General features: G+C 45.4%; 1 protein-coding gene across 5 annotated transcripts in view; it reads right to left on the bottom strand.

The window, feature by feature from the left end:
* The window catches only part of Ars2 (arsenic resistance protein 2), a 90,422-nt gene that overhangs the window by 36,689 nt on the left and 26,794 nt on the right, over positions 1–26,939 (bottom strand). For 3 of the 5 annotated variants that reach the window (XM_075696926.1, XM_075696922.1, XM_075696923.1), the window contains 6 exons: positions 26,212–26,256; positions 23,843–24,016; positions 16,350–16,519; positions 12,133–12,235; positions 8,600–8,651; positions 8,031–8,229 (listed from right to left, as the gene is read on the bottom strand). In XM_075696926.1, coding sequence (XP_075553041.1) covers positions 8,031–8,229; positions 8,600–8,651; positions 12,133–12,235; positions 16,350–16,519; positions 23,843–24,016; positions 26,212–26,256 — 743 coding nt within the window. The remainder of the gene's footprint in view (positions 1–8,030; positions 8,230–8,599; positions 8,652–12,132; positions 12,236–16,349; positions 16,520–23,842; positions 24,017–26,211; positions 26,257–26,939) is intronic. The other 2 variants (XM_075696927.1, XM_075696924.1) reach the window with 1 other exon arrangement.

Raw genomic sequence — 26,939 nt, forward strand, 5'->3', positions numbered from 1 at the left:
GTGACGTATAGCAATTCTGAAAATGATTGAGAATATCACCACAGATCGTAGTAAAGCACAAACTGAACCCCCAGTCACATTTCCTGAACACACGACGGAAACGTGCTCTGTCACCATCTTGCGATGGCGATGATGGTGCTTCTGATGACTGACGGTAAGCCATTGCCAATGCAGTTTTGGTTTTATGTCTGATTGCAACGCGCAGGCAATTTCTGGACCCATTGTTCAAAAAGAAGATGCAGGTTTGATTCGTGTAAATATGGTAACGCAGCAATGTTTGTTACCCTGTCTAGTTGTTAAGACACCTTGGACAACAAAAAAAGCAAATAAGCCAAATGGCAGTGTACCAGCTGATGGTTCATCGGTGTCTGCTTGCCCCGCACATGCTTTGCAATTCTACTCAGCAGGGCAAGTTGGTGCGTGAACACCCATGTGATGCTTGTCCTTCTCTTTTAGATGTGTCCCTCCCCTCCGCCTCCTGTGGTCTACAAGTAAACCATCTGGGCAACAGATCCATCCAGACAAGCTTCCGTTGACCTTCACCCCTCCTGCTTCTTCAACTGTGTATGTAAACTGCCCCAGCCGCCAGTTCAAGTCTTATAAGACATTTGGCTGCCATTGTCAGGTAGATTTTCTGTAATACATGTGCAATAGGCAAGGACATCTCTTTTTTTCTGTATTGAATTGCAGGATTTAAGAGCAAAATCAGGATTCCCTAAGCACCTACCACAGACTTTTAAAGCACTATGTTTTATTAGAAATGCTGTATTTGAAACTCTGCTAGCTGCTCTGGTATAACTCTTCAAAAGGCTGCCTAGGGTGGTACAGGTTGGTTGGGGACACATCAGCCAGGGTTAAGTTGGCCATTTTTTATGAATGGAGTCGGTGGTAAACATTATTGAAAGGGGGGAGGGGGAAGAGCTGAGGGATCGGGCTCAAGTAAGGCCCTGGACCCGCTTGGCCTTCTCCGTCCAGTCCACCAGTTTAAGCTGTTGGTCTACGTCCCCGGACCTGAACCAGGTGGTCCAGTCAGTCTGACAGGGGTGCGCCAATGCAAATGTATTTTTGACCTACCATGATATCTTATCAGAGAAAAATTAAGCTTTCCCTATTATACTTTGTTCTATTCTGACCTGTTTCTTATGCCACCACTCCTTCCTCCTGCAGGTGTTGCTGAGGTGTTGGCAGCTGGCCAGGCAGTGAAAACGTCCCTCAAAGTAACTGGCTGTAAACTTACTGAAGTTCAATGGAAGCAAGAGCGAATGAGCTCTCACGAGCAAAGGTGAGTCTGGCAGCATTTCATGTACAGAAAAATCAGTTGCATGAGCAAAAAAACCAAAGAAATGAAGAAATGAAATGTAAAAAAATATGTACTAGTACAGTAAAAGCTCATTAATTCGAACTTGAAGGGGACCATAAAATTGTTCGAATTAAGCGGAGTTCAATTTAGCGGGCGGGCACTAGATTGAACGGCCATTGCGCCATGCTGCGCGGCCAGAACCCAAAGAAGCGACCTGTGGACTTGTTATCGCAAATTAAGTGCTACTACACGTTTGTGGCCGGTGATTTCGTAAATTAAGTTCATGGGGCTCGAACAGCGAATGAAATTAATTGATCTGTCAGTTATATGCCAGAAACAAGCAGCAAGCCTTAATGTAGAAATATATGCCGCTATTTATGCTCCAAAACACATTTGTTTATTTACAGGGCCGGGTTAACGCAATCAAAATTAAACGTAATCGGTAATATGCATTTGCTTGTGTTTCTTCCATCTTGACTTCACGAGAATCGCTTGCAGCTTGCCCAAGAGCTCGAGCGCAGTGACCGAATTTTCATCTGCTGAGAAATAACTTGCTGCAACATCCAGCACTGACGCTGCTTCGCATGCACTTGGGGGTGGCACTGACTCGTTGCCTTTGTTGGACTCATCACCGCTGTCAGCCGTGTTCGGCACATGTGAGCCCTGCGACGTCTGCTACCACCTGGCTACCCACCGCAGCACAAACAAAAGCAGGACTACGACGACCAACACAAGCTACAGCTGAGCTTGACGACTGCAGTGCTTTGTCTCCTGCAGAAGCATAGCTGTCACAGCATTGTGCGCGCGTGCTACTCGAATGGCATGGGCACATGTAAGACAAGAGAACGTGCATGCAGCGTGAAAACAGCTGTTCACCGCGGCCACGAAATAGCACTCTCAGACACAGAGATGGCACTAAACATGTAAATCGGGGGCTGCAAACCAGGGGCTCCCAGTTCGAATTAAGTGTTGTGGATACCGACATGTTCGAATGATCAGGAGTTTCATTCTATTGAAATACACAGGGCTGTGCCAGGACCAGGCCATCAGTTCGAATTAACTGTAAGTTCGAATTCACAAGCTTTTACTGTATATATATGCTGTCATGTTTTTGCACTGACAGCAAAAACATTAAAGGGTTCCTCACCAGACCACATGGCAAATTTTGGTTATACGCTGGAAGTTGTTACATGCCCTCTAGGTAGTGTTCTATGGCAATAATTTTTCAAATTAGTTCACTAATAGGCAAGATAAATATTTCAGAGCTGCGAACCCATGATTTCAGGAGGCGAACGTCACCGCCAACATAGACACTCTTTCCACTTGTCCCCGTCTAGCCTCTGCAAGTGAAATTCCTTCCCTGCATTCTCCCATACTGGAGCTCAAGGATCGCATGACGCATACGTCATGAACCTTGCCTTCATTTCTTTTTTCTCTCACTTTTTTTGCTGCGAAGCGCACTTCCACTGACGGTCTCGTGCACAAGCTGCTGCGTTTGTCTCGTTTCAGCACAAGATTTTGCACGCTGCGCATGAGAACACCGGACTAGTGGTATAAGTCAGTGCCACACGAACTGCAAATCCCCACTCATCATCATCATTCCTGCCTGGTTCATAGCTACAGCAGTTCCGATTTCAGCTTAGTAAGCCATGTCAAGACAATCCAGCAGCTGATTTGTTTCTTTCTTCGTGCACGACGCTGCGAGTAGGCCAGGTTTTTTGTTTGTGCGACTGGTGTCGGCGTGACGGCGTGGCGATGTTTGCTTTGTGTGCTGTGTCGAGGTTGCGGTGATGCAACGCGGCATACGGAAACATCGCGTCGAATGTCTAATGGCGCCGACAGTGCCCGCGCAGACTGCACTGGGGAATGCCGGCAGGCAATGTGGGTGCTGGGAGGCCTAGGATTTGTCGCCTTCCGATGAGCTCCCTACTGACGCCGAAAATGTTCTGCCGAGGCCTGCGCAGTGGCTGCTTTGCGATTCTGAACACCGTCTCATTTGACAGTTTCGCAGGTGGAGATAGTGCGAGATAGTGCTGTACTGACATGCACAGAACTCGACGACTGCGAAATCATTCGTCAGGTTTCTGTTGCGCCGCCGGACAATGACTTCGAGTAGGAAGATGACGCACCATGTGCTATGCTGCCGTCGCATGCAGAGCGTGTACGAGCAGTGACTGTGCTTTCAGCCGCCTATAGTGACCGCACGACCCTCTCCGAGATTCAGGCTTATCTGACTGCGCGTAAACGGAACAGCGTCCAACGACGCATTCACGATTTCTTCAAGCCTACTGCCAAGCCCGAATAAGTGCGTGGAAATAAAGGATTTCTTTTTTCTTCTTCTTAATCTACTTTTTCGGACGCCTGTTTATTCGGACATTTCCACAGGTGAGGTCCAAATAAACGGTCAGCGACTGTACCAACACCTGACAAGGTTCCCTGTGTTCCAGCAACATAAAGACAACTCCTTGAGAGATAATGCCCCATGAACGCAATACAAGTATCCAAACACAAACTGCATGACGATTGTCTTAACTCCAATCCCGCATTGTCATGGAGGTCTTTGAATTACCTTGAGGTGAATGGGGGTTGAAGTCCTACCAGTACCTGCATGTGGTACCCCCTGCCACTGTCTCTCTTTGGAGGATTGTTTACCCAAACTCTGGAGTTTCAGTGCAACACTAAAGGCAACCTTGCTTTAGATTTGATACATTTCAAAGATCACTTGGCTTATTTTGGAAGCAGCTGCGGGTGCTGCCGGCACGGGCTGCCGACGCAATGTTGATGCCACAATGGGTCCTAGGGGCCACCAAGGCACACACAGGTGTCATGCGTGCAGCAAAGAGTTGCAGACAAAGTGTGGGCTCCATATTCACAAAATCAGAATGAAGCATCATGAGTGTCAAATCTACCACATCTTGATTCTGGAGTTCAAGGCACAGTTGGCCAGGAAAACACGACTTTAAACACTGGTACATCTGAGAACGATGGAAGTATGGAGGGTGCAATTGGATTTTCAATTCATGGCGCAGCAGCCCACACTACTATGCCCTTGACTGAAACGAGTTCTACTACAGTGGAAGTAGAGGACTCACATGATAGGTCACTACGTGGAACTGGAGTGACAGTTGTCTCAATGACAGTTGTAACCTTGATAACTTAGTTTTTTATGAACATATGAAACACTGAAAATCAACTGCACAATGCAAGAATGGTTGACTGGTCTAGGCAGAAAGGTTTCAGTGACTGGACTAAAGCACCAGCATTCATTTTGTCAACTGTGCACCACCTCAACAAAGGATGTCAGCTTGCACATCAGTGTTGAAACTGCGAAACCTCATTAATTTGGATGCTGTAAGAGTTGGGTTGGGCATGTCAAAAGGCGTAGCTGGCCCGTGCCGTCGTCTGACTCGTTTGCACTAAGGATGTTGTTCAAGGGAGGAACGTATTCTCATCGACAATCAGGAGTACTGGCTTTATTTACAATATCTACTTGAAAAGTGGAGAATGTTAAATCTCGTCAGGCTGGCATGACTGAAGTGAAACACCCTGAGGAGCTGAAAGAGTCTACTTTAACTCCCCTCTGTCCTCCCTAGATCCCTAGACCAGGGAAATCTGCCGCCCAACCTTCGTAAAATCGGAGTGTCCAAAGTCGTCGATGTACCCCTGCTGAGGGCGAGGGTTCACACAATCACTCCCGCATATTTTTTACTTAACCCACAGAAAGGAGGGTAGCTTCGTAGATAGAGAGCGATTGTCATGCTTCATTCAAGCTGGCGGGTCTTGGTTCCTGGGATGACCCAACAGTTAGCTGGAGCGTTTGTCAAACGACCGTGGCATATTCCGGAGTCCGTGATGCAGGACACTTTGTTCTAGGAGTTTCTTGCTCCCATTGTCCGTGACGGCGACAGTGAACCAACAAACAATACTCAATCCACCAAACGTGTCTCACTTTGCTGTTGCCACACATCTGTCCGAGGGGGAAGCATTGTTAGCTTCACGAAGCGTTTCATAGCAGTGGTGCAGGAGAGGCTAGAAGGTCATTACCCTCGCTGGCAGATCGTAACAACGTGCCCTCAGGTTACGGCAGACATATGCATTATTTAATGGAATCAAACTCTCATTGATTTGGACGTACTTAGTGAAAGCTGTCAAGGATGAAAAGCGCCGGCTAGATCATGATATCCAGACGTCTGTTAGCGACCAGCTCATTGGTGAAAAATAACCAGCAAGTGAGCGTGGTCGCAAAAGGCATGTAGATAAGTGCCGCAGCCGCATTGCGAAGGCAGTTGTGAGGCTATTGCCGCTGCGAGCGCTAATCTGTCACAAGATGAAGAGAACTGCAGTTTCCGCACTACTTTTGTACAACATAAAAACAGGATCTGCTGATTCATTCAGTAGAAAGCATGTGTTTACTGTTTTCTTGATACCCTTGATAATTGCAAGGTTCATTTAATTTGAAATTTTTTCCTGTCCAGTGCAATTTGAATTAACAAGGTTTACTTATTTATTTGTTTCATATACAGTGAACTCTCACTTGAGTGAACTTCAAGGGACCGAAGGAAATACAGTCGCCGACCGATTTTCCGGACTCCGAAAATTCAGACATGCCCGATTATTCGGTCAGCTTCGCGGCACCGCCATTCTCCCCATAGACTATAATGTACAACAACTGCCGAAAGTTCGGACACCTTGCAACCTCTCGTCTGATTTTTCGGACACTCCTTGAGCCAACTCGGTCGAGGGCATCATGCACCGACCCTGAACGGCGCATAGTTAGACTTGCTGAACGCCATTTTTGTTTTGAACGGAGCCTCCTTGCTGCCCCACGAAGTGGCGCTACTGGAAATCCCCGCTCATCATCATCGTTTCTGCCTGGTTCAATAGAGTGGCCGTACAGCAGTTCCGGTTTCAGCTTAGTAAGCCATGTCAAGACAATCCAGCAGCTGATTTGTTTGTTTCGCGCACGACGCTGCGAGCAGGCCACGTTTTTCGTTTGTGCAACTGGTGTCGGCACGGTGGTGTTTGCTTTGTGTACTGTGTCGAGGTTTCGGTGAACCAACGCGGCGTACGGAAACATCGCATCAAGTGTCTAATGGCGCCGACAGTGCCCGCGCAGACTGCGCTGGGAAATGCCGGCAAGCGGGTGCCAGGAGGCCTAGAATTTGTCGCCTTCCGATGTGCTCCCTACTGACGCGGAAAATGTTCTGCCGAGACCTGCGCAGTGGCTGCATTGCGATTCGGGACACCGTCTCATTTGACAGTTTCACAGGTGCTGACACTGCTGTACTGACATGCACAGAACTCGACGACGGCGAGATCATTCGTCAGGTTTCTGCTGCACCGCCGGACGATGACTCCGAGTCGGAAGATGACGCACCATGTGCTACGCTGCTGTCGCATGCGGAGCGTGCACAAGCAGTGACTGTGCTTTCAGCCGCCTATAGTGACCGTACGACCCTCTCCGAGATTCAGGCTTATCTGATTGCGCGTAAACAGAACAGCGTGCAACGGCGCACTCACGATTTCTTCAAGCCTACTGCCGAGCCCGAATAAGTGCGTGGAAATAAAGGATTTCATTTTTTTTCTTAATCTGCTTTTTCGGACACCTGTTTATTCGGACATTTCCGCAGTCCCCGTGAGGTCCGAATAAATGATTGGCGACTGTAGTTCACTTAACGGAAAGTTCACTAAACTGAATATTCACTAGACCAACATAAGGCATGGCATACAGAGTCAAAAGTTTGAAGTACAATTCACGGAGCAAAAGACATGGCATCCATAGTGTTAGAAATGTGTGAAATGGAATTTGTAGATATCAACAAGTACAAGGTTCATAACAGTTATAATGCTGCCTTTCTCACTTAGAAAAAAATCTGTAATCTTCTTCTGCACTTGAACTTTTAAAGCACAGGAAGTAACAAAACTGTCCAAAGAGTCCGTGTTTTTGTACACTTCTTCTGGCACAGCTTGCTGTTGAGACACAAAGTCTCTCAACTTTCCAATGTACGCTACAACCTCAGCTAGAGTTATAGGGCTTGAAACTGGCTCGGCAGTTGCCTCTTCTTCGTCGCACTCTTCTTCTTCAGGACGAACACTGGAAACAATCTCCAGATCCGTCTGTCCAGCACAGGTAATCAGTGCACTGTCACACTGTGCATAGTCTTCAAACAAAGTATTGCTATCGACCTCCAGCTGATGACAAAAATAAGCCTTGGTCCTCTGAGCAAGTTCGTTCAACTGAAATATTGACTGTTCCGAAATTCGGTTAAGTGAAACATTTTTGCGTAGAATCTATAACTGCCGGGGATATTTAAAAAGTTCGTTATTCTGAAATATTCGATAAACCGACGTTCGTACAACTGAGAGTTTACTGTACCTCACAGGCTCCAGAAGGAGTACTGCATGAGGGGGGCGGAACAGATAACAATGTGGAGCAAAAACATGTTTTTTGTAACAAATATGAACAGAAAGAGACAAAGATAATAAACGAAGAACACGAAATAAATAAAGATAAAAAGAAAGGAAGGTAAACTAACAGTTCATAGCTTTTCAGTATACAGTAAAGCAAGCAACCTTTGTACAAATGCTTACATAAATACACAACAATGAAGGTAAGAGCAACAAAACTAAAACAGATACCTGTTTTACTGTTAGTTTTACTGTTACACTAAGATTGCAACAATAAAATCAATCCAAAAGATATTAAACTTGGAATGGAGCTGCGACTTACTGTCGCTGTCATCCGAGTCAGAGTCTGAGCTGGAACTGCTTTGGCTGCTGGAGCTGTAGCTGCGTTTGCGGCCGCCACCTGACTGCTTAGAATCTGACTTGGCATCCTCGTCATCCTCCTCATCGTCAGCCCTCTTGTGTCGCTTGTCATCATCAGCAGTCACATCCGAGCGAGTCGGTGAAGATGGTGCGTCCCCTCCCTGTAGTGATGCAAGGTCGTTATTCAAACATATTCAGTTCACACCAAACAAAACCCTGGAAAAAAAAAGTATGTGGAACTCTCTTTCTAATGCCAGGCTTCAGCTAAATTAAAAATATTATCAGTTTGCATGTGCACTACAGTGCACAAGAGAATGCTAGGATGCAGACTGTTATGTAGTTCAAGTTCCCATAAGAAAGACGACATTAAATCCTTGCTGTGCTTTTGAGTTTCTAGATGTATGCACAAACCTAATATGCCAAATTTAAGCATACACAGAGTTTTGGGATATCTGAGGACCAAAAATCTTGTGCACCATAGAGAAACAACCCTGATTTTACAGAGAGAAAATCCAAATAGTCAACACTGACCTGAGACGACTCTTCCTTGACTTCAGGCTTATCACTCGCTTCCTTTTCGTCCCTGAAAAAATAGTAAGCAAGTTTAAAAAACCAATTAATGCTGTACAGCAACAAGCATGAGCCAAGAGACATGAAAATGAATGCTTGTTTAATATACATATTGCCGTTTTAATGGTACGCTAGGAAAAAAGCTCAATCAAAAGGACAGAATATGACCCACATCCTCTGCACAAATAATATGTTGCAAGTCCGTCTTGTTTCAATCAGTATGCCAGTCGGCCTCACCCATTGACTTATATAAAGATGACATGTGGCACTATTCGTAAAGGCCAAGATGCCTCTCCCAAGGGACCATCCATGGATGCCACTGGACCATGTTGCATCAAGTTATGAGCATGTCCTCCATATTTGCATGCATGCACCACGTGCACTTCAGTTCCCCAAGTAGTAAAGCTTCATTAGGTTGACCCTACTTCATTAGTAAAACTTATTCGGACTTGCCTGTGGTACCACCAAGCATATGCATTATTCAATGGCATCAAGCTCTTGTTAATTTGGAGTTATTTGGCAGTGCATCGGTTACTTGGACAACCACCAGATTGCAGCAAGCACACATTGCTGCAAAAGAACCACTGGTTTCCAACCGAAAAAAAGAAAGTACACTTCCACAATCAATGCAAAGCAAGAAACAGCAAGAACTGTACAGGAACGCTCTGCATCTTTCTGCATTATTCACAATGAATGACGTCACTTTAGGTGCATACAGTAGCTGACAGATTTTTCGGACTAAATATTCAGACTTGATGGATATTCCAGACTTCATAAATGCATCGTCAGGGTTTCCATACAAGCTAATGCATTTTCGCGACCGATCTTTTCGATGAATTTAGGCCCCAAGGTTAGATTTTGCCGACTAAATTGCTCATTCCGAGCTACGCTACCCGATCTTGGAGGCCGCCATGTTGGATTTTCGGCTGACTTGGTGTCCAGTGGCCCACTTAAAGAGCTCCAAGTTTGGGAGGCACACACTTTCAATAGGTTTACAGTCGAACCCGACTATAACGAACCCGTTTACATCGAATTATTCTATATATCGAACAATTTCTGGACACGATATAGTTACAATGAGTATATATCGCAAAAATTACGCTTACATTGAACAAAAATAGCAGCGACACCCGATATATCGAACGTCAAGCGGCGGAAAGTGCCCCAGGAAGTTGGCTTTCCCTCGCGGTGGCGGAGAAATCCCGGCTGCGCGGCTCCATCCAACCGCTCTCCCTACCGTGACCGCGCCCGACCGCGCTGCCTCGGACGAGCCGTCGGCACCCCCGCTGCAAAAAATTATCCTGGCCCGCCCACAGCGCTTGCTCAGACAGCCAATCAGATGCTCTTGTGCCCTCGTCATGCAAGATGGCGAAAGTGCAACTTGTCTCGCTGTGTTTGTGTGCGCCTTGTAGGCCTTCTCCCGCAGTGTTGCCGTGATGAAGCGGAAGAATTTGCCTTTCGTCGTGAAGCTTGCAATCATAAATCGTGTCGAACGCGGTGAGAAGTCGGATGTCCCCGCAGAGCACAAGATTCCGAGGAGCACTCTCGGCACGATCTTGAAGAATAAGGGGAGATTAGGGCTAAAGCGTACAAACTCGCGACCCGGTGCCCATGGCGCCCGACCCGTACGCACGGCCGTGTACGAGTTGTTAATCTGAAATTGCTTCAGCCGTGTCGACTTCCGCGTGCTCGGTGATGACCGTAAATTCTGATGAATGCGACGAAGCCGTTGCCAGTGTTGCCGAAGTTTGGAGCGAACTGTCAGAATTTCCGGAAGCTGTTGACGAATCAACGGTGGATGAGTTTGTGAGCGCAAATGATGTGTCGCGACCACGGGAGAGCCCGAAAACGAAGACTACATTGCCAACATCGTACCGAGCACAAGTGAAAGTGGGCACAATGAGGAAAGCAACGACGGTCCTTGGCCCACATCCTCCGAAGTGATTGGTGCGCTCGCACTAGTCCGGTGCTTCTGCGCGAATGCGGAAAGTTGCGGCCTCAGCTGCTCCGACTACTTAATGTGGAAAAGTGCGTGCGTCGCAGGCAATGAAATTGCCAAAGCAGAAGAAAATGCAGGACTATTTCGTGCGAAACTAAGCTAGGTTAATCAATAAAGTGATTTTATAAATGGTATGTGCTTTTATGACATCCAATTATTTAGCAGGCTTATATCGAATTATGCTCTATATCGAACTGATAAGTGTTTTTTTGCGAGTTCGATATAGCCGGTTTCAACTGTATTCGATTCAGCCAAGTTCTTCTGCATTTTCTGAACCTATTAACAATACATTGTACCTAGGCCTTCGATTTACCAAGATGCAGCGGTGCACCCTGCACGCCGTGCTCGACTGAATGGGGTGCAAAGCAAGGTGCCGCCGCGGCGCAGTGCACCCTTGAACTTTGCAGCGAGTGGGTGCAGCTCGGCACACCATAGCTGGCACCACCTGCACCTTTTCGTTTTTGGCGCCATGCACAGTTTCTGAATCGAACAAACCTAATAGAGAGAATGCGCCATCCTCCAGTCTCAGAGGCCATGCCCATTCTTCCTTTGCTGACGAAACGCTCCAGGGGACAGTACTTTTTTTCGGTCAGCACTATTGTCATAATAACTTATAGCAAAATCAGTTTCCCCCCCGCCCCCAAAGTTTCGGAATGCTTTTGGGTTGCTATTTTGCATGTGGTGTGTCCACAGAGCAGGTGCGTCTCGGAGACTTGTCGCATCTTTGTGTGTATTTGTGTGGCTTCGCATCTGTGTGATCGGTGCCCCCTCCTGTGCCTTCACAAGAGCCAAGTGGTGCGAAGTAACGTGGCTCGTTAATTCGATCTCTATGGCGATATCCACCAACGGAGGTCGTCAACGTGGTGACGCTCCTGTAGATTGTATTTGGAGATGACGTCACCCTTGCGCAAAACAAATCAAATCTGATCTCCATCAAGCGTAGTTGAGGCAAGGCTTTAGTAGATATTTTTTTAAGCCACTCTAAGCTTAATAAATGTTATTTTCGGGGTGAATTAGTTTCTTGGACTGTTCGATTTTTGGGATTATTTTTCGACCCCCGCGAGGTCCAGAAAATCGGTCAGCGAATGTACCTACAGGATTCTGTGGTGAATACTTGTGGTGAGTAAATAGTTATGTTTTGATTCAGTAGCATGTGACAAACATCATGGAAGTCGTAGTGGATCAAAAGCAGTTGCACAGCATTTCATATGCTCGTGTCAAACTAACAAGCTAAATCGTTATGGTTAGTCCCCGGCTGGCTCAATAGTGGCTAAATATAGTAGGAAGATGCTAGTGGTAGCGAAGAGAATGTTTACTCAAATGAAGGCAAGTATCTTATGCAGCTTGATATTACTAGTAACACACCGGACCCCCTCCCTTCACCCCACCCCTTATTCCCCAAGCGTTATGTGTGCTCTCATAAGAGGCCATTTCTTTGCCAACTGTGCCTTGTTGGGTACAAGTGGAACTTCCACCACAGAGTGACTGAGCTTACCTTGCAGAGGAAAATGAGGCCCCTTCGGAAGGCTTGTCCTCCTGAATGGGCTCATCCAATGCCTGAAGATCATATTCGGTGCCACCTTCTAGCAAGATCACCACTGAAAAAGGCAGTACACAATCATGTCGTCAAACAGCTTAGCAGCCATACACAACTTGTGGTAGGCCTCCCACACAGAGCAGCAACAGTCTAGTTTCTCACAGCTGTAAACCACTCCAACAAGTACTCCCTAGGCATTGCCATAATCTGCGATGGAATGTTGCAAGTGTACCTGAGGACCTGCTCAAAAAACTGGCAATGGTGCACGAGCTGCCTTCTGCACCTGCTCGCAACAGTGTACAAAGCAGGTGTTTTGACATCTGCAAGTAAACAGTGCAAAAGCGTATACAGTAGGCTGCCGTTAATTCAACTCTGGTTAATTCGACTTTTTCGGTTAATTCGATTTTTTCGGTTAATTCGATCCTGACAGAAGTTCCCGGCCCGTGTCCATGCACTTCTGTAGGCCCAAACTTTTGTTATTTTGATCCTTAAAGTGGCCTCCACTGCATAATTCATGCTTGACCATTCAGCACTCATGTTGCCTGACCACTATGGTGACCCCAACAGCGATCACTACAGTGACAGCATGTCTTGGTGGAGCTTAATAGAGGCTAGTGAACATGTTCAACCCACTTCCTCTCCTGTCGAAAAAGGCTTTTTTCGGCCTGGCCTGGAGAGGTTTTCAAGCAATATCAGTAACTCACAACGTTTGATTACAGTAGTTACCAGATTATAATGCACCCCCCCCCTTTTTTTAACTAAGAAAATTGGGCAAAAGATTGCCTGTGCTCTGCAAGGATATGAAGCTGAAACTGCATTCATACGCTTTACTGCATAAAACGACTGTATTGCGGCAAAGTCGACTTTAGCCCTTTGCAATATTATGTACACCTTGTGTACATTCTACAAATGTATTCATTATGGCAGATCCATAAAAAAAGATAGGTGTACTTGTTTATTTCCCCAAATCCAGTGCTTCCACTCTGGCAATTTGCTTGTTTGTAGTGCCATCTCACTAAAGAACCATTAATTATGCACCAAAACAAACAAGGTCACACCAGTGGCAGCATATGCAGGCAAGCACATGTAAATTTATTTTCTATTTTTCTCAAATAACCTGCGATGTTTATAAAATTGTCAAATGTGTGAAATTCTTCAGACTGTACCTACAACAAAGTATATTGCCTTGTTCCTAAGAGTGCTCTGGCAGCAGTGGAATTAGTGCATGGTCCCAAAGCATGAAGTGACCCCTCCGCTGGTTCCTCGTGCAATAACCAACCGCATGCGTTGATACTTTTTTTTCTCCAAAGATCTTGTATGTACACAGTGCAACATTCTAGAAGCAAAAGCCTAACGATATGACAACACACTCAGCGGAAAGGATATTGCTAGAGCACATTGCTTCCGCTAACATATCAGATTTCATTGAAAGCGATGAAGATGAGGTTGGCCACGAAAGACTTGATTTCCAGCGCTCTGGCTGTAAATATGAAAACAAGCTGCCGTATGCACAACTGCAAGAAATACGTTCTTCAGGATAATGTTCAGAAGGACTTCCAACAGAGAGGGAACCACTATTTTCCTCCGTCTAAGACGGAGTTTTGCTGCCTCACTGGCAGCAAGACGAGTCGTGTACTGCATATAACTACTTCAAAAGGTATGTGCCCGAATGTGTTTTTGAGTACATCACAGAGCAAACCTACACAGCGTCCAGACATTGCTAAACGTCAACAAAAAAATAGGAAAGCTCTTTATTGTATATCAAGGATTATCCAGAAGGACAGAGAACATGGTGAACTTTTCACCATGTTTCATGTTGGTTTTTTTCTCAACAACCTTGTCATTTGGTCTTACCTGGTCACATGGAGTAGGTTTAAAGCGAAAATATTTAGTCTTTTCCGCGGGAAATAGCAAACGGTGTCCGAAAGAGGAAGTGGGCCACTACTCGGCAAGATATATTAGACCCTTGGCCAATTTCTTTGAAAAAAGAAATGAAAAAAAGAAAAGAAAAGCAATTGAGGGCGCATTATATCCCTATGTTTATTTTCTACTTCGGAACACAGATAGCAGGAATGCATTTGACTCTGGGCATGTTAGAATCAGTCAAATACTGCTGAATGAATGAGCGGTGTCTTTTGGCATTTGCTCCGGATCTCGTTTAAGTCTACCCACCAGTTAATTCAATCAAATTTGTCGGTACCGTCAAGGTCGAATTAACGCAAGTCGACTGAAGCTGTTATAGCCCCTCCATTACACATTGAATGTATATAACAATATTGAATGTATATTTGTGGCAGAAAGCACAACACACAAAACAAAAACGGAGAGAGGACAAGCTTTTGAATTGCCATGTTCCATTTGCACTTTCTACTATAAACGTCATTCAACTGGTTCAGTTTTCTACCTTAGCACTAAACGCAGATGATATCAGCTGCAGGTGGAAAAGAAAAATATCTGTGTAATATGATACCCGCTTCACGATCTGCGTTTGCTATATGTCAGCACAAGCACACTAACCACTAGTCCCTGTCGGCAAGATAACATACATGAAAAATACAAAATCTTTTTTTTTTTTTGTCATGCCAGAACTTTAAAGAATTTATTTGTATTACCATGGAACTCCATGGAACATGGAGATAATGCTTCTGCCGCTGGGGGTTAATGTGGCGTACGATCTTGTGCCGCTGTGGACACAAGGACGTTGGGAGGTGAAGAGGAGGTTGAAGTGTCTCGAAGATCAGTAGATGGTGTTACCCTGGCCACTATGCTACAACCTTGTAACTGTATACAGGGTGTCCCAGCTAACTTGGACCAAGATATTTAAAATACCCAAGAGCTCTAGAGAAATTATACAGACTGCATAGTAGCCGTTGTCGTATGTACTTACGGCCAATATTTTTTTCATCACAAAGTATTGCCGAACCAAGTAGTCACGCAATATAATCTGCAGCTGACAGTTTGAACAGTTGTCAAAGTATAACAGCTTAACTTCAACCGTAGCGGAACGGTACCCACACTGTTACGATCGTCGAGAAGTTTCATTGCTCCTAAACCACAGCTTAGAACAAAAGGAGAATACTGCTATAGGGCCACATTAGTGAATGGAATTTTCAGAAATACAGAATTGACCTCTGAGGCTGATTGTAGGATCAAACGCGCGTATACATCGCGCTGCATGCTCCGTCCGCCTCAACGCTTGCAGAAAGTCCAGCCACGCCGGCTTAAGCCACTTCAGTACTTCTCACAGAACCATTTTGCATGTAAAATACGCCACGTAATACTAAATAGACTGCACGAGCGCAAAAACAAACGCCAGAAACTACCGTCGAGCGTATACCTGCCATGCAAAAAGGAGCGCTCGCCCAAGCCAGCATGCCAACTGCCCATAGATGGCCCCACTGCATAGCAACATGGTGGTGCCCCTGAAGAAACAGTCTATTGAATAGCATGCGCCTCCCAATCTTGGAGGCTATAGAGTGAGCCACTGGAAGCCAAGCCGGCGAAAAATTCAACATGGCGGCCTGCAAGAACACGTAGCATAGTTCCGAACGTACGATTTTGTCCGGTAAATCTAACCTTGAGGCCTCAATTCAAATGAAAAATCGGTCACAAAAATGCATTAGCTCAATGGAAATCCTGACAGTGCATTTATGAAGTCCGGAATATCCATCAAGTCCAAATTTTTGGAGTCAAGCGCCTGCTTTAGCAGCAGTTATCGATTCCGTGAACATTGTCCGCAGCAGCGTTGAGTGCAGCGGTGGCGAGTCTTTGTATGCTACGTGTTATGAGCCAGCTGGATAACGTGGCACTTGTGCGAACTGCCACGCCAAACAATTCCGCATCAGTGATTACCTCAAGTAATCGTTCTCAGACATGGAAAATAAAAGTGTTTTCTTTTTGCAGCAAGTTTTTGCTTGTTTTCTTTTCTTTTTTTTTCTTTTTGGTTAATTTGAAAATCCGCTTAATTTGAAGAATTTCCATGGTCCGGTGGCCATCAAATTATCGAGGTTTTACTGTATTTATGTTTCTCGTGGAGTCCAAATTATTGGTCATCAACTGTACTTTTGTGTGGATGACAATTTCTCCCTTTCCATGAAACTTTGTCCACCTGGCGGTTTTCCAGTGAACTGATCTGCTACATAAGGTATAGAAAGTAGGCAAAGAGAAGCTGTCACCTGCATCAAGGAACCTGACAATGCGATCAGACTTCTCCACGTCAATGCTGATGGCGTCCACCCAGCCACCTTCATGGAGCTTGAGGAAGGCATCCAGGCGCCGCTTCAAGGCATTCACCTGCTCTGTCTTGCGCTTGCCACATTCCTCCGGATGGTACTTGGACTTGAACCTTGTTCAGGAACAATGCGCGAAGGTTGTGCAGGACAGAGACAAAGAGGTAGAGGGAGGTGGAAGGCAAGAGGCATAACACACACAAAAAAACATATTACTAAATACAACTCATGCGAGCTTGAACACTTTGTTTTCATTGCCCTTACTATGGTCTGCTGTTTGTGCAGTAGAGATGTTCACGGAAGCAAGAAAGTCAAAGACATTTTTCAAGCTAGCAGTCAATAAAGGACAGTACAGGCAGGTACCAGCTAAGCACAGGAACTTGCGCATCTTTGTGTATGAGAGTGTGAACTGTTAATATTTAGGTTATACACCCATAATGATAAATGTCAATAACTCTCCATCTGTCAAATAATCTGCATTACACAAATATATGGCTGCCACCAGCCTATGCTTCACAACAGCATAATGTCTTGCCAGCTGTATACCAGTTCATGGTATACAGCTGTATACCATGGCTGTTATTCCTTCAGTACAAGCATAATTCTGGGGAAGCATGATTTCCTGCAAATTGTGCCAAAGATTTTGCTTGGCTTCTCATTCCACATAGATTTTCTTTAAGCCGGCATTACATACAGGATGCCCGCCTGCAATCCTACAAATTGTGATCAGAGCTAAGTGTACTGCAATGAACATCGGCTATTACACTGTTTTGCTTTACAGGGCCCCTGGACACACTTATTTGAATATCTCATTCCATAATATTTTGTTCCTTGGAAAGTTCTCTGGCATTTTCCAAAGAATGTTACTCAGCATGGCTTAACTACATGGATTTCAAGCAGTGACACAGCAAGTCTGCAGCGGATGTGCGCAACGGCCTGTGTCCTGTCCTATAGCACAGTGCCCTTTGTACCGTATTTACTCGCGTAATGAACCCACCTTTTTTCCAGATAAGTTGACATAAATTTGGGGGGAGGGTTCATTACGCGGGGAAAAAAAATTTAGATATTTTTTAGGTCGAAATTTCATGTCACAATGAAGATAGGAAAATCGCAATCCCAACCTTACCTTTATAGTAAAAACACGTACGCGATGAATGTGAATTAAAAATTCATTTTTATTTTCATGCTGCTGGCTGCTTATGGTCTGTCTCACTCGGGCTCGCTATCTGAATCCACGCTTCCACTCATATCGCTTGCGACTTCGTCGGCGTCGTCGTCTTCCCACAGCGCGTCGTCTTCACTGCCGTCGAGGCTGTTGGAGATGCCAGTCTTTTTGAAGCTGCGGACGACCATCTCGCTGGGAATCACACTCCATGCTTCTAGAATCCATCGACAGAGCATGTCGATGGTGGGCCTTCTAATCTTACCTGCGGGAGTCAGGTCGTGGTTTCCCGCGGCCATCCACTCTGTATAGAGCCGGCGCACGTTGTCCTTAAAGGGCTTATTAATGGAAACATCAAGGGGCTGCAGCACTGATGTCAAGCCACCTGGGATGATAGCGAGGTCCGTGCGTAACTCGCTCATTCGGCAGCGGACATTTTTTTCCAGATGGCCGCGGAAGCTGTCCATGACAAGCAGCGATGGCAGGAGAAGAGCCCCGGGCCGCCGTCCCCAGACTGTTTTCAGCCAGTCGGACACCGGCTCGGCCGACATCCACCCTTTCTCCTGGGCGCGAATGTGGATACCGGCAGGAAGAGTTCCCTTTGGCAGAGTCTTTCTTTTGAAGACGACGAACGGCGGCAGCTTCCTGCCGTCCGCTGTTACAGCTAACATCACGGTGCACCGCTGCTTCTCGGCGCCCGTCGTCTTAACCTGCACACTTTTCGCACCTTTCATATCGACAGTGCTGTTTCTTGGCATGTCAAAGTTTATAGGCGTCTGGTCCGCGTTCCCGATTTGCGACAGCAGGAACTTTTTGTCCTCACGGATCCGAATGACAAAGCGGTGGAAATCACGCACTTTGTCCCCACAGTCTGCCGGCAGCCGCTGGCATAACGTAGTACGCCTTCTGAGGCACAACACGTTCCGGCGCATGAAACGAGTCGTCCAACCACTGCTCGCCTTAAATTCACTCGCGGCAATGCCGTGACTTCTTGCAGTGGCCCGCGCGTGATTCTGTATCAGCTCGTGGGATACGGCACATCCTTCGTTGCGGAGCCTCTTCACATAGCTCAGAACTTCTTCCTCGACGCGAGGAAACTTGCCCTGCTTCGGCCCGCGAAAGGCCCGGCGATCTTTCTTCGTCGCTCTGAGTTCCTCTTGTTGATTCCTCCAGTAGCGCACACGCACGGGGTCTACACTAAAATGCCGTCCAGCCGCGCGATTGCCATGCTCCAAAGCATGCTCCACGACTTTGAGCTTAAAACCGGCCGTGTAGCTAGCGTAACGCCCCATCGCACAACGCGCAGAAAATGCACAGCACGCACGAAATAATGCAAAGGTCGTAGCGAAGCACTTAAACAGCAACAAAATAGGACTGCGCATGCATGGCGCTATAAGCAGAGGTTTGCTTTGCATTTAAAGATGGCACTCGGCAACCTGCATCATCATCATCATCATTGTAAAAAAAAAGAATCTAGAGAAGTTTGACAAATTGGTTCGAGAAATACAAAGAAAATAGCCGAGCGTGGTGGAAACTGCCGTCACCCCATTTCAAAGAGGACGCCCCAGTAAAGCCCTTTGCGCATCCACCAACGAATCATGCAAGGTCAATGAACGATCAACGAAAGCGTGCAGTCGACGCCCGCGTCACCCGCGTTCGCGTCGCCGGTGTTCAGCATCGTTGGCTTCAAATGATGTTTATTTTATCACTGCGCGATCAGACAATTTTATGATCGTCGACAGTCGACAGCGCCGGCCAATTGAGCCGAGATAACGCGAACATGCTGAACACCGACCCTGCGGGCGGGTGCGCGTTATTTACGCGACGTAAAAAAAAAAAAAATTCAATTTTCGACGACAAAAGTGGGGGGTGGGTTCATTACGCGAGTGGGTTCATTACGCGAGTAAATACGGTAAATCTTCATCTGTTTTGCCCCTGTGTAGCAAGTCTGCAATACTCGGTCAGTCATGTGCAATTGTGCTCTATCATACATTTCCTTTTTCATTTATTGGCCAGTGAGAATTCAAGCACACCTAACAGAGACTACTATCATATTCAATTATGGTATTAAATGCATATCCTGAGATCATAGAGAGGATTAAAGGTCGCAAAGGATGACACAATAGGAAATTACACACAGGGACATTGGAGAGCCCTCTCTAAGGTCACCCTAAGCCATATATTCAGCACAAATGCTTGTTCTCAAGTTACAAGAGAAGAATGGGAACAGAAGAGCTCGATATTGTTAATTATGAACATATAAGCCAAAAGACAATGAAGCGAAGAAAAGCATCGGGGAAATTAGCTCTGGTTGAAATTGAACTGTCGAAAATAAAAAAAAGGGGGGGGGGAAATGAAAGTGGACAAAAAGATAACTTGTCGCCGGTGGGAGCATGCATAATGCGGAGGATGTGGGTTTGGCTCCCACCGACAATACGTTATCTTTTCGTCCACTTTCATCTCCTTTTCTTTATTATTTTCTACAGTTCAATTTCAACCAGAGCTAATTTCCCCGATGCTTTCCTTGGCTTCAATGTCTGTTGGCTCTATATGACCACATTCTCAAGCTAGTAACAAAAGCTCCGATGAATTTAATAACAAAATAACCTGCAACAATGGTCCAGTTATAAAGTGACAGACGTAGGAAAACGATTGCTGCATGCTTTTCCCACATTCATTCCCTCTGCAGCTATCGTAGCTGGTGTGCTTGCATGACACTGCTAAGCATTGACAATGACTGTTCAGAGCTTCAGTGACCACATGCAGATTGGTGCTTTGAGGTTCACTCATGTCAGCCACAATGCAGATGCAGAACATCTTGTGCTGCAGTACAAGGCCTGCTTAAAATATGCATTCCAGCTCATGTGCAATATGTTCTCCTCTGGTGGTGAGCGATGACTTGCTGTATGCTAAAATCATGGCCTCCAAGATTCAAGTCATGCACGCATTGTGTAGGCCGTAATAACATAACATCCAGAACCATATAAAGCCATCGCATTTGAAGTGTTTTGACAGAGTACTGCAAACCACTGAAACATTCACACATCAGTTGCTGAAAGCTACAGCCCACAAATGCTCTACATATTTTTTTCTCATCAATATTACTGTACAGAGGAATTGAAAGTTGCTAGACACTGTTCAGATACAAACTTTCCTTCTCTAATAGCAAGCACTCGAAGCCAGGCCAATGTTGGCCTGGCTTCAACATTGTATGTAGAACCAACATTGAAAATGTTGGTTCTACATTTGGCATGCATCGGCCTCTAGTATTAGTACAACTTGAGAAAGCCAACACATAGGTTCTGTAGGCCTTCGGGGCAATTCAATCGTACATTAGTGCCCTATAACATGGCAACACTATTTTCCTTCTCACTGAGCAACATAGCCCCGCCTCTAACCCCCAGCGACAGCTCAGCAAGCTCTGCCAGAAATGCCAGCATTCACCAAGTTAGTTTTCTGCAACCAAGGGCACAACACTTTTGCGCCTTGGCCTTCCGACCATCACGTCCTGCCTTCAAGTTACTAGGCGACAACAGGGAGGGAACAACTGTTGTCCCTGAGGAGGCAAGAGCTTAGCCTCAATTAATGGACTCCCTGCCTCACACCAGCTAATAATATTGACCATGTCCTACACACATTCCCTCATAATGCCACACCTATTTAGTGGTCCTCTTAATACATGCAATTAAATGAGCACTGCTGGTGTCTATGCTGACTTTGCAATAGAATACTATTACAAACTTCTGGAAGTTTTAACTTGAATTGTAGATACGATCCATGTGCTACCTCGATGGTCATTCTGGACAAAACTGAGTGAAGATATTAATATGGTGCTCATGTTGGCATGTTCGTAGTAGATGACCTCGTGCAAATTTAGGTTAATAAAATTGAAACTGTGCAATCTCGTTGTGCATGTACTACGTACACAATGGTGCATAATACATCACTCATTACATCAGCAATTCCTGTGCATTAAATACTAAGACCAAGTGGCAAGGAATAAAAAGAGTTGCACCATAGCGAAAATATCCCTGATGCAGCATTTGTTGTAGCAGAACTGAATTGCATACAGTGGTGATAGCTACGGCATGAGGTCTACGTGAACCCTTTCAAATTTTCTTGAGAAAAAACTAGCACACTTCACAGTCTCCCCTTGCCCAACCAACACGTAAAATAGCAAGCTTATGCAAATCATCAGCCAGAAATCAGACACAATCGCTGTGGCTTGCAGTAACCTGTAGAGTACTCATCACTGTATCACATCACAATGCGAGACAATGGCACGTTGCACTGCCGCAAGGAGTCTGACTGCACGCTGCAGCTGAAGCTGTTCATGGTGGACTATGTACACCCAACCACAAAATATTATGGACCATAAAATTTGAGAAAAAGCTGAATATCTCCGCAACTTCACAACGCAACCTGGTATTTGCATTTCGGGCATCGACTAGAATATGTTAACAACACAGTCGTATACAGTTCTACTGGCTACTGCTACAGACTGCTTGGAAATTCAACGTTTTCTACAATTCCCTGGTCACTAAACTTTTGTGGCCGGGTGTACATTTTCAATTACTCATACAGCACTTTGGAAGACAGATGGAGAGTAAGACTATGAATTGCCCATTGTTTTGATGGTGTCTCATTTTTAACTTCCTATGCTCTATCAAGGGGAAGGGAACACAAATTAGTCAAAGGCAAGGGCAACAATCCCAAAGCCACTGCACATGTGACCAAAGCTGCAAGCAGGCTGCATAGTGAATGTTTCCGCCCTTTTGATCCTCAAGCTCTAAAGACGCAATTCTCACTTTCCTCAGTTTTACTTTTGTATTTACGAATGGGCCTTAACTCGAAGCTCTTCGACTTGACTGAGAAAGACAGTGTACTCCCCCAACACTTTTTCTTGCGATCAGTACGACAAAGAGTGGCTTGGTAAACACATCTTCAGTCCGGCACATTCGAGAATACACCAGAAGTGCCTGGTTACAGTATTTTTGTTCCGGGATAATGCAATGTCACTTAGGCACAGTTCAGTGACCACTTTACTCAAAATGTGGCACTGCCATCTACTTTTGAGGTGGAGTGCGGAGTCGAGAATAATACTAGGATACAGAGCTTAGAGCATTAGCAACCCCATGAGATTCCAGACAGGACTTGCGAGACATGCACAGTGGCTTTGAGACTTCTTGCTTAGCGGATCCTGCACCACAATGCTGCTCACGAGCCTCCCCAATCCAGAAACAGCAGGTGCATAAAAGTAGAAGCACAAGTGCAACAGTAAATGGGCACAGAAAAAGTAGTAAGAAGCAGCCCCTCTTCCCCGTTCCGCACTGCAATGCACACCAACAAAAATTGGTTCCTCACCTTCTGCAGACTGGGCTTTTTTAGCGTCCGGTTGCGCACACCGGTTGCGTAAATGCCCAAAACGCAGCCACCGATGGTGGGTCGCACACCCTGACTGATCAGAAAGGAAGCTAACGGACACGGGGACGCGCCTAACAAGCTAGCCTGACCACTGGGTTCGCCTAAGAGCACTGCCTTGTGCACAGCGCACCCTCAACCAGCTAAGTGCAATCGGAGCGCAAAGAGCGCATCCGTCTTTGGGCTGAAAGGAAGAGCGCCAGGTGACAAATCAGACGGGTGGCAATCACACTAAGGAATAGAAAAAAAAATGGTGGAAAGATTGTGTTATGAAGGCAAGAGTAAAAAAAGAGCCGAACCAGTTCTCTTTTCCATGCCATATAGAAGACTTAATTGAATCATTAGACATGTGAAAGTGCACTTCGTGCACAGTGAAACCTCTTCAAGGCGACTGTGGTTCTCGAGAAAATGGTTTATCAGTTTTCAAACCCCGTAGCAATGAAGAAACACAAGTAGCAAATTGTGGCTGCATTTGCACTGAGTTTCAAAACTGTCGGGAGCAGAGGTTTCACTGTGAGTCTGACAGTTAATCGAATCATCACAGACATGCAAGGAAGGACTTTTATGAACTACCTCATAGTAGCACCTAGTGCCCTCAAAAAAACTTGACACAAGGGCATATTATTTTGGAAAAGAGGAGGTAAGTAGAGAATTAAACATGCAGGAATAGGTCTAAAATTTCTGCTACAACAATGTGCTTTCTGTGTCAACACCAAGAAAAAATATTCACTTGGGGAAGAAATTAGCTTCCCTATCCTCTACAGCAAATGTGGCACTAGTCAAAATAGGCACCAGCTATGGCTTAAAGGCGTCGCAGGTGCAATAACAGTAAAAACAGAAATCGAGTAACACCTACCACTCTTCCTCCTTGTGATTGACAAAGAACTCGTTAAGCTGTTGACGCCTGAAGTCCATCTTGTACTCATTGTACTTGCGTACGGCTTCCTGGTCATCAATGCCATCGTCCTGAGAGCCAAGGAATTGCTTGAATGTCATCATAGGGGGCTGGGTAAGGCCTGCCTCAGGTTCCCTGCGGCAGCGTTCCAACAAAGACTATTGTGCTTACCCAAATGTATTACAAACTCATACAATGGCTGCAATTAAGTATCAGGAACACTCCCCAAGCCTTTACAAAAACGATCTGAGAAACATTTCTAAATTTTACCCATCTAAAAGCTGCACTACCTTCACATGAAAAGCATCATGTTCCCATGAGACAAGCAATGAATCCAAGCTTAGCAGTGCTGTGGCCTTTTGACAAGAGAATCTCATTCTGTGCAGAGAAACAAGTTGTATTTCAGAACAAAATCTTAAAGGGCAACCTCAGCAATTTTTCTATGTTCATTGGCCTTAATAAAACGTTGAATATAAGTTATCTTGTGCATTCTGATTATCTGTGCCAAACGATACAGCTGCAAGACATTTCCTGAAAATTAATTTTAAATATTGGGTGCATGTTCCCGGCTCATGCCCATGAATGTATAACATTTTACTGACCACCATGCATCTGTGACATCAGAGTCTACACCACCACTTTGCCCAGAAACAACGAAGCTGGCTCCTTTTTCTAGGAGACAACAGCCAACAATCACCGATTTGACAGACATGATGACCAGTGCTGATCTTGCCACAGCACAATGCATTCGGCTTGGGGCTCATCAGCTGCCTCGCGCGGCACTGGTGGCAGGTCAAAAAGCAAATAGGCAGAGCTTATATTGTCGCTGAAGTTGCCGCTGTCTAGTTCGAAAGAGCTGGAAAAGCTCCCCGTGTTGTCAGAAGACATAGTCAGCTTCAATTTTTTGGCATTAGCACCACGTGTACTGCGTCTGTATCACACATTCTGCATGTTTACATTACAGCAGTGTAGGATCTGACATCATCCACTCATCGTAGACATCACATAAAGCAACAACACGTTTCGGTACCTCCTTTATTGGTTCATCAAGATTATTGGTGAGTTTCTAAGCAAATTAAACCACTCTTCAGTGACAGGACTGTCAATGCCATATGAAAATGACAACATCCTGATATGGTTAAAAAACACTGGAGTTGCCCTTCAACGGGAAATAAACCTATATTTGCATGACACAAACACCACAAAGTTTGCAAAAAAGGAAAAGAAACAAGGGGGAAATGTGACCTATATGTGACTAAGGTAAAGGGAATTAAATAGCAATATCATTTACATGGTGAATTTTTCCACAGATCCCATCAACATGTTTAAGTGTGTTAACAAATAGAATGTCTACAGCCCATACCTACAAGAGTAAGGAGGCACAAACCGAGAGGAAGCAAAATAACTAGGAGTAAAAAATGAACAGGAGGAGTGGGTGAAAAGAACAAGACAAGGGCAACCTAAATAGAAATAAGTGAAGCAGCACCGAACTGGACTAAATTGTAGTCCATGTAACTGACCAGCAGAGCAGTGACAAGTTTTATGATGAGCAATTTCGTGGCAAGTTTCAATATGCCACTGCTGCCACAAAGAGTGCCTGCATACCAGTCCTTAGCTGGTTGAAGAAAAACTTTGGTAAGAAATGCAAAGTTTCCTTTTACAGTGACAAACAGGACAAGAGGAGAAAAGTGAGGGTAGAAAGGAACATGGTAGAGAAGATGCAACTCCCTCCTCCCTAATATTTTTCTGGGAAAAAAAATTCACTACAAGCACTCCGCTCAGCATTCCCTCAAGGTTGTCTTGAACCTAAGTAAAGCAGCAAAGTGGCAAGCACTACTGGTACCATGGTGCCAATAGGACAGGTGCATATGTGCTCTGAATGTGACAAGATCAGTCTATTCATATCCAGTATATTTTAACCTGAAAGGGCAACTCGTGTTTTAACCATACTACAAGCATGAAATCATACAAACACACAGCAAGGAAGGCAACCACAGGTCTCGGGGCATTACAGTTGGGACTTCTCCGTGCACCTAGGACATCATGTGGCACGATGTGGTGCAACAGTGGAAGTAGGGAGAGGCTGCCTGGCACCCCCAATAGCCCGATTTCACAAGTTTCACTACACAACCACTGCTGCAAAGGATGCTGGTATTAGTAGTCTTTAGTGGGCTGAAGGGCAACCATGGCACACAAGTTTTGTACCATGACAGACCCGCTTCGTCCTCGAGATTGAGAGGCGCACAGGTGAGAAGAAGATTCTACAAAGGAAGTGGGGTTGAGGAGATGCACCCTCGAATCACCCTCTAAAATTGAATGAAAAAACCCACCCCAATGGCACTCTCCTTGTCATTCCCCTCAATGTTGCCTTGAACCTAGGTACAGCAGGAAAGCAGTGAGGATTAGTACTGTCATCATAGCAATGGCAGAATTGCTGCGCAAGCGCTCTGTATATGGCGAAACCAGTCTGTTCCTTTATTAGCTCTCAACCCTCAAGAGTAGAGGAAAAGATAAGTCAGAGATAGTTGATGAAATTAACTTTTTAGAGGTATTCGTGCTGTAAGCACTTGTGCGCAGTGCTTTACTTTTCTTTATTCTTTGTCTGCAGTTACCGCATGTGTCATCAGGTGCCCCTATCATAACACTATTTTAAAGACATCAAAAAGACAGCTCCCATTAAGTCTACAAGAATGCATAGTACAATGCATAAAACAGCAGGCTCGCTTTCATTCAGTCGGCGCACTTTCCAATGCACTATGTGTTCCTTCATTAGGTTCACCCGTGGTGACAGACTGTATGGTGATGTTGACACCCATAGATGGGTCTGGAACTCTCCTTGAGATAACTCCCACTTTACCTAAAATTTAAAGTGAGCAATAAAAATGATAAAAACTGCCTATCAAACTACTAATGACCTCTTTATCTTATATACAAACACTTGCCTAACGAAGAGTTTCCTTCATTCAATGGCATTATAAGTTTCCTGCCTGCCTGCAAATAACTGCACAAGCCACACAAATACAGTCAAACCCACATGAAACGAATTACAGTCGAACCC

This window comes from Dermacentor variabilis, chromosome 6 (genome assembly GCF_050947875.1).
Source record: "Dermacentor variabilis isolate Ectoservices chromosome 6, ASM5094787v1, whole genome shotgun sequence".
NCBI lineage: Eukaryota > Metazoa > Arthropoda > Arachnida > Ixodida > Ixodidae > Dermacentor > Dermacentor variabilis.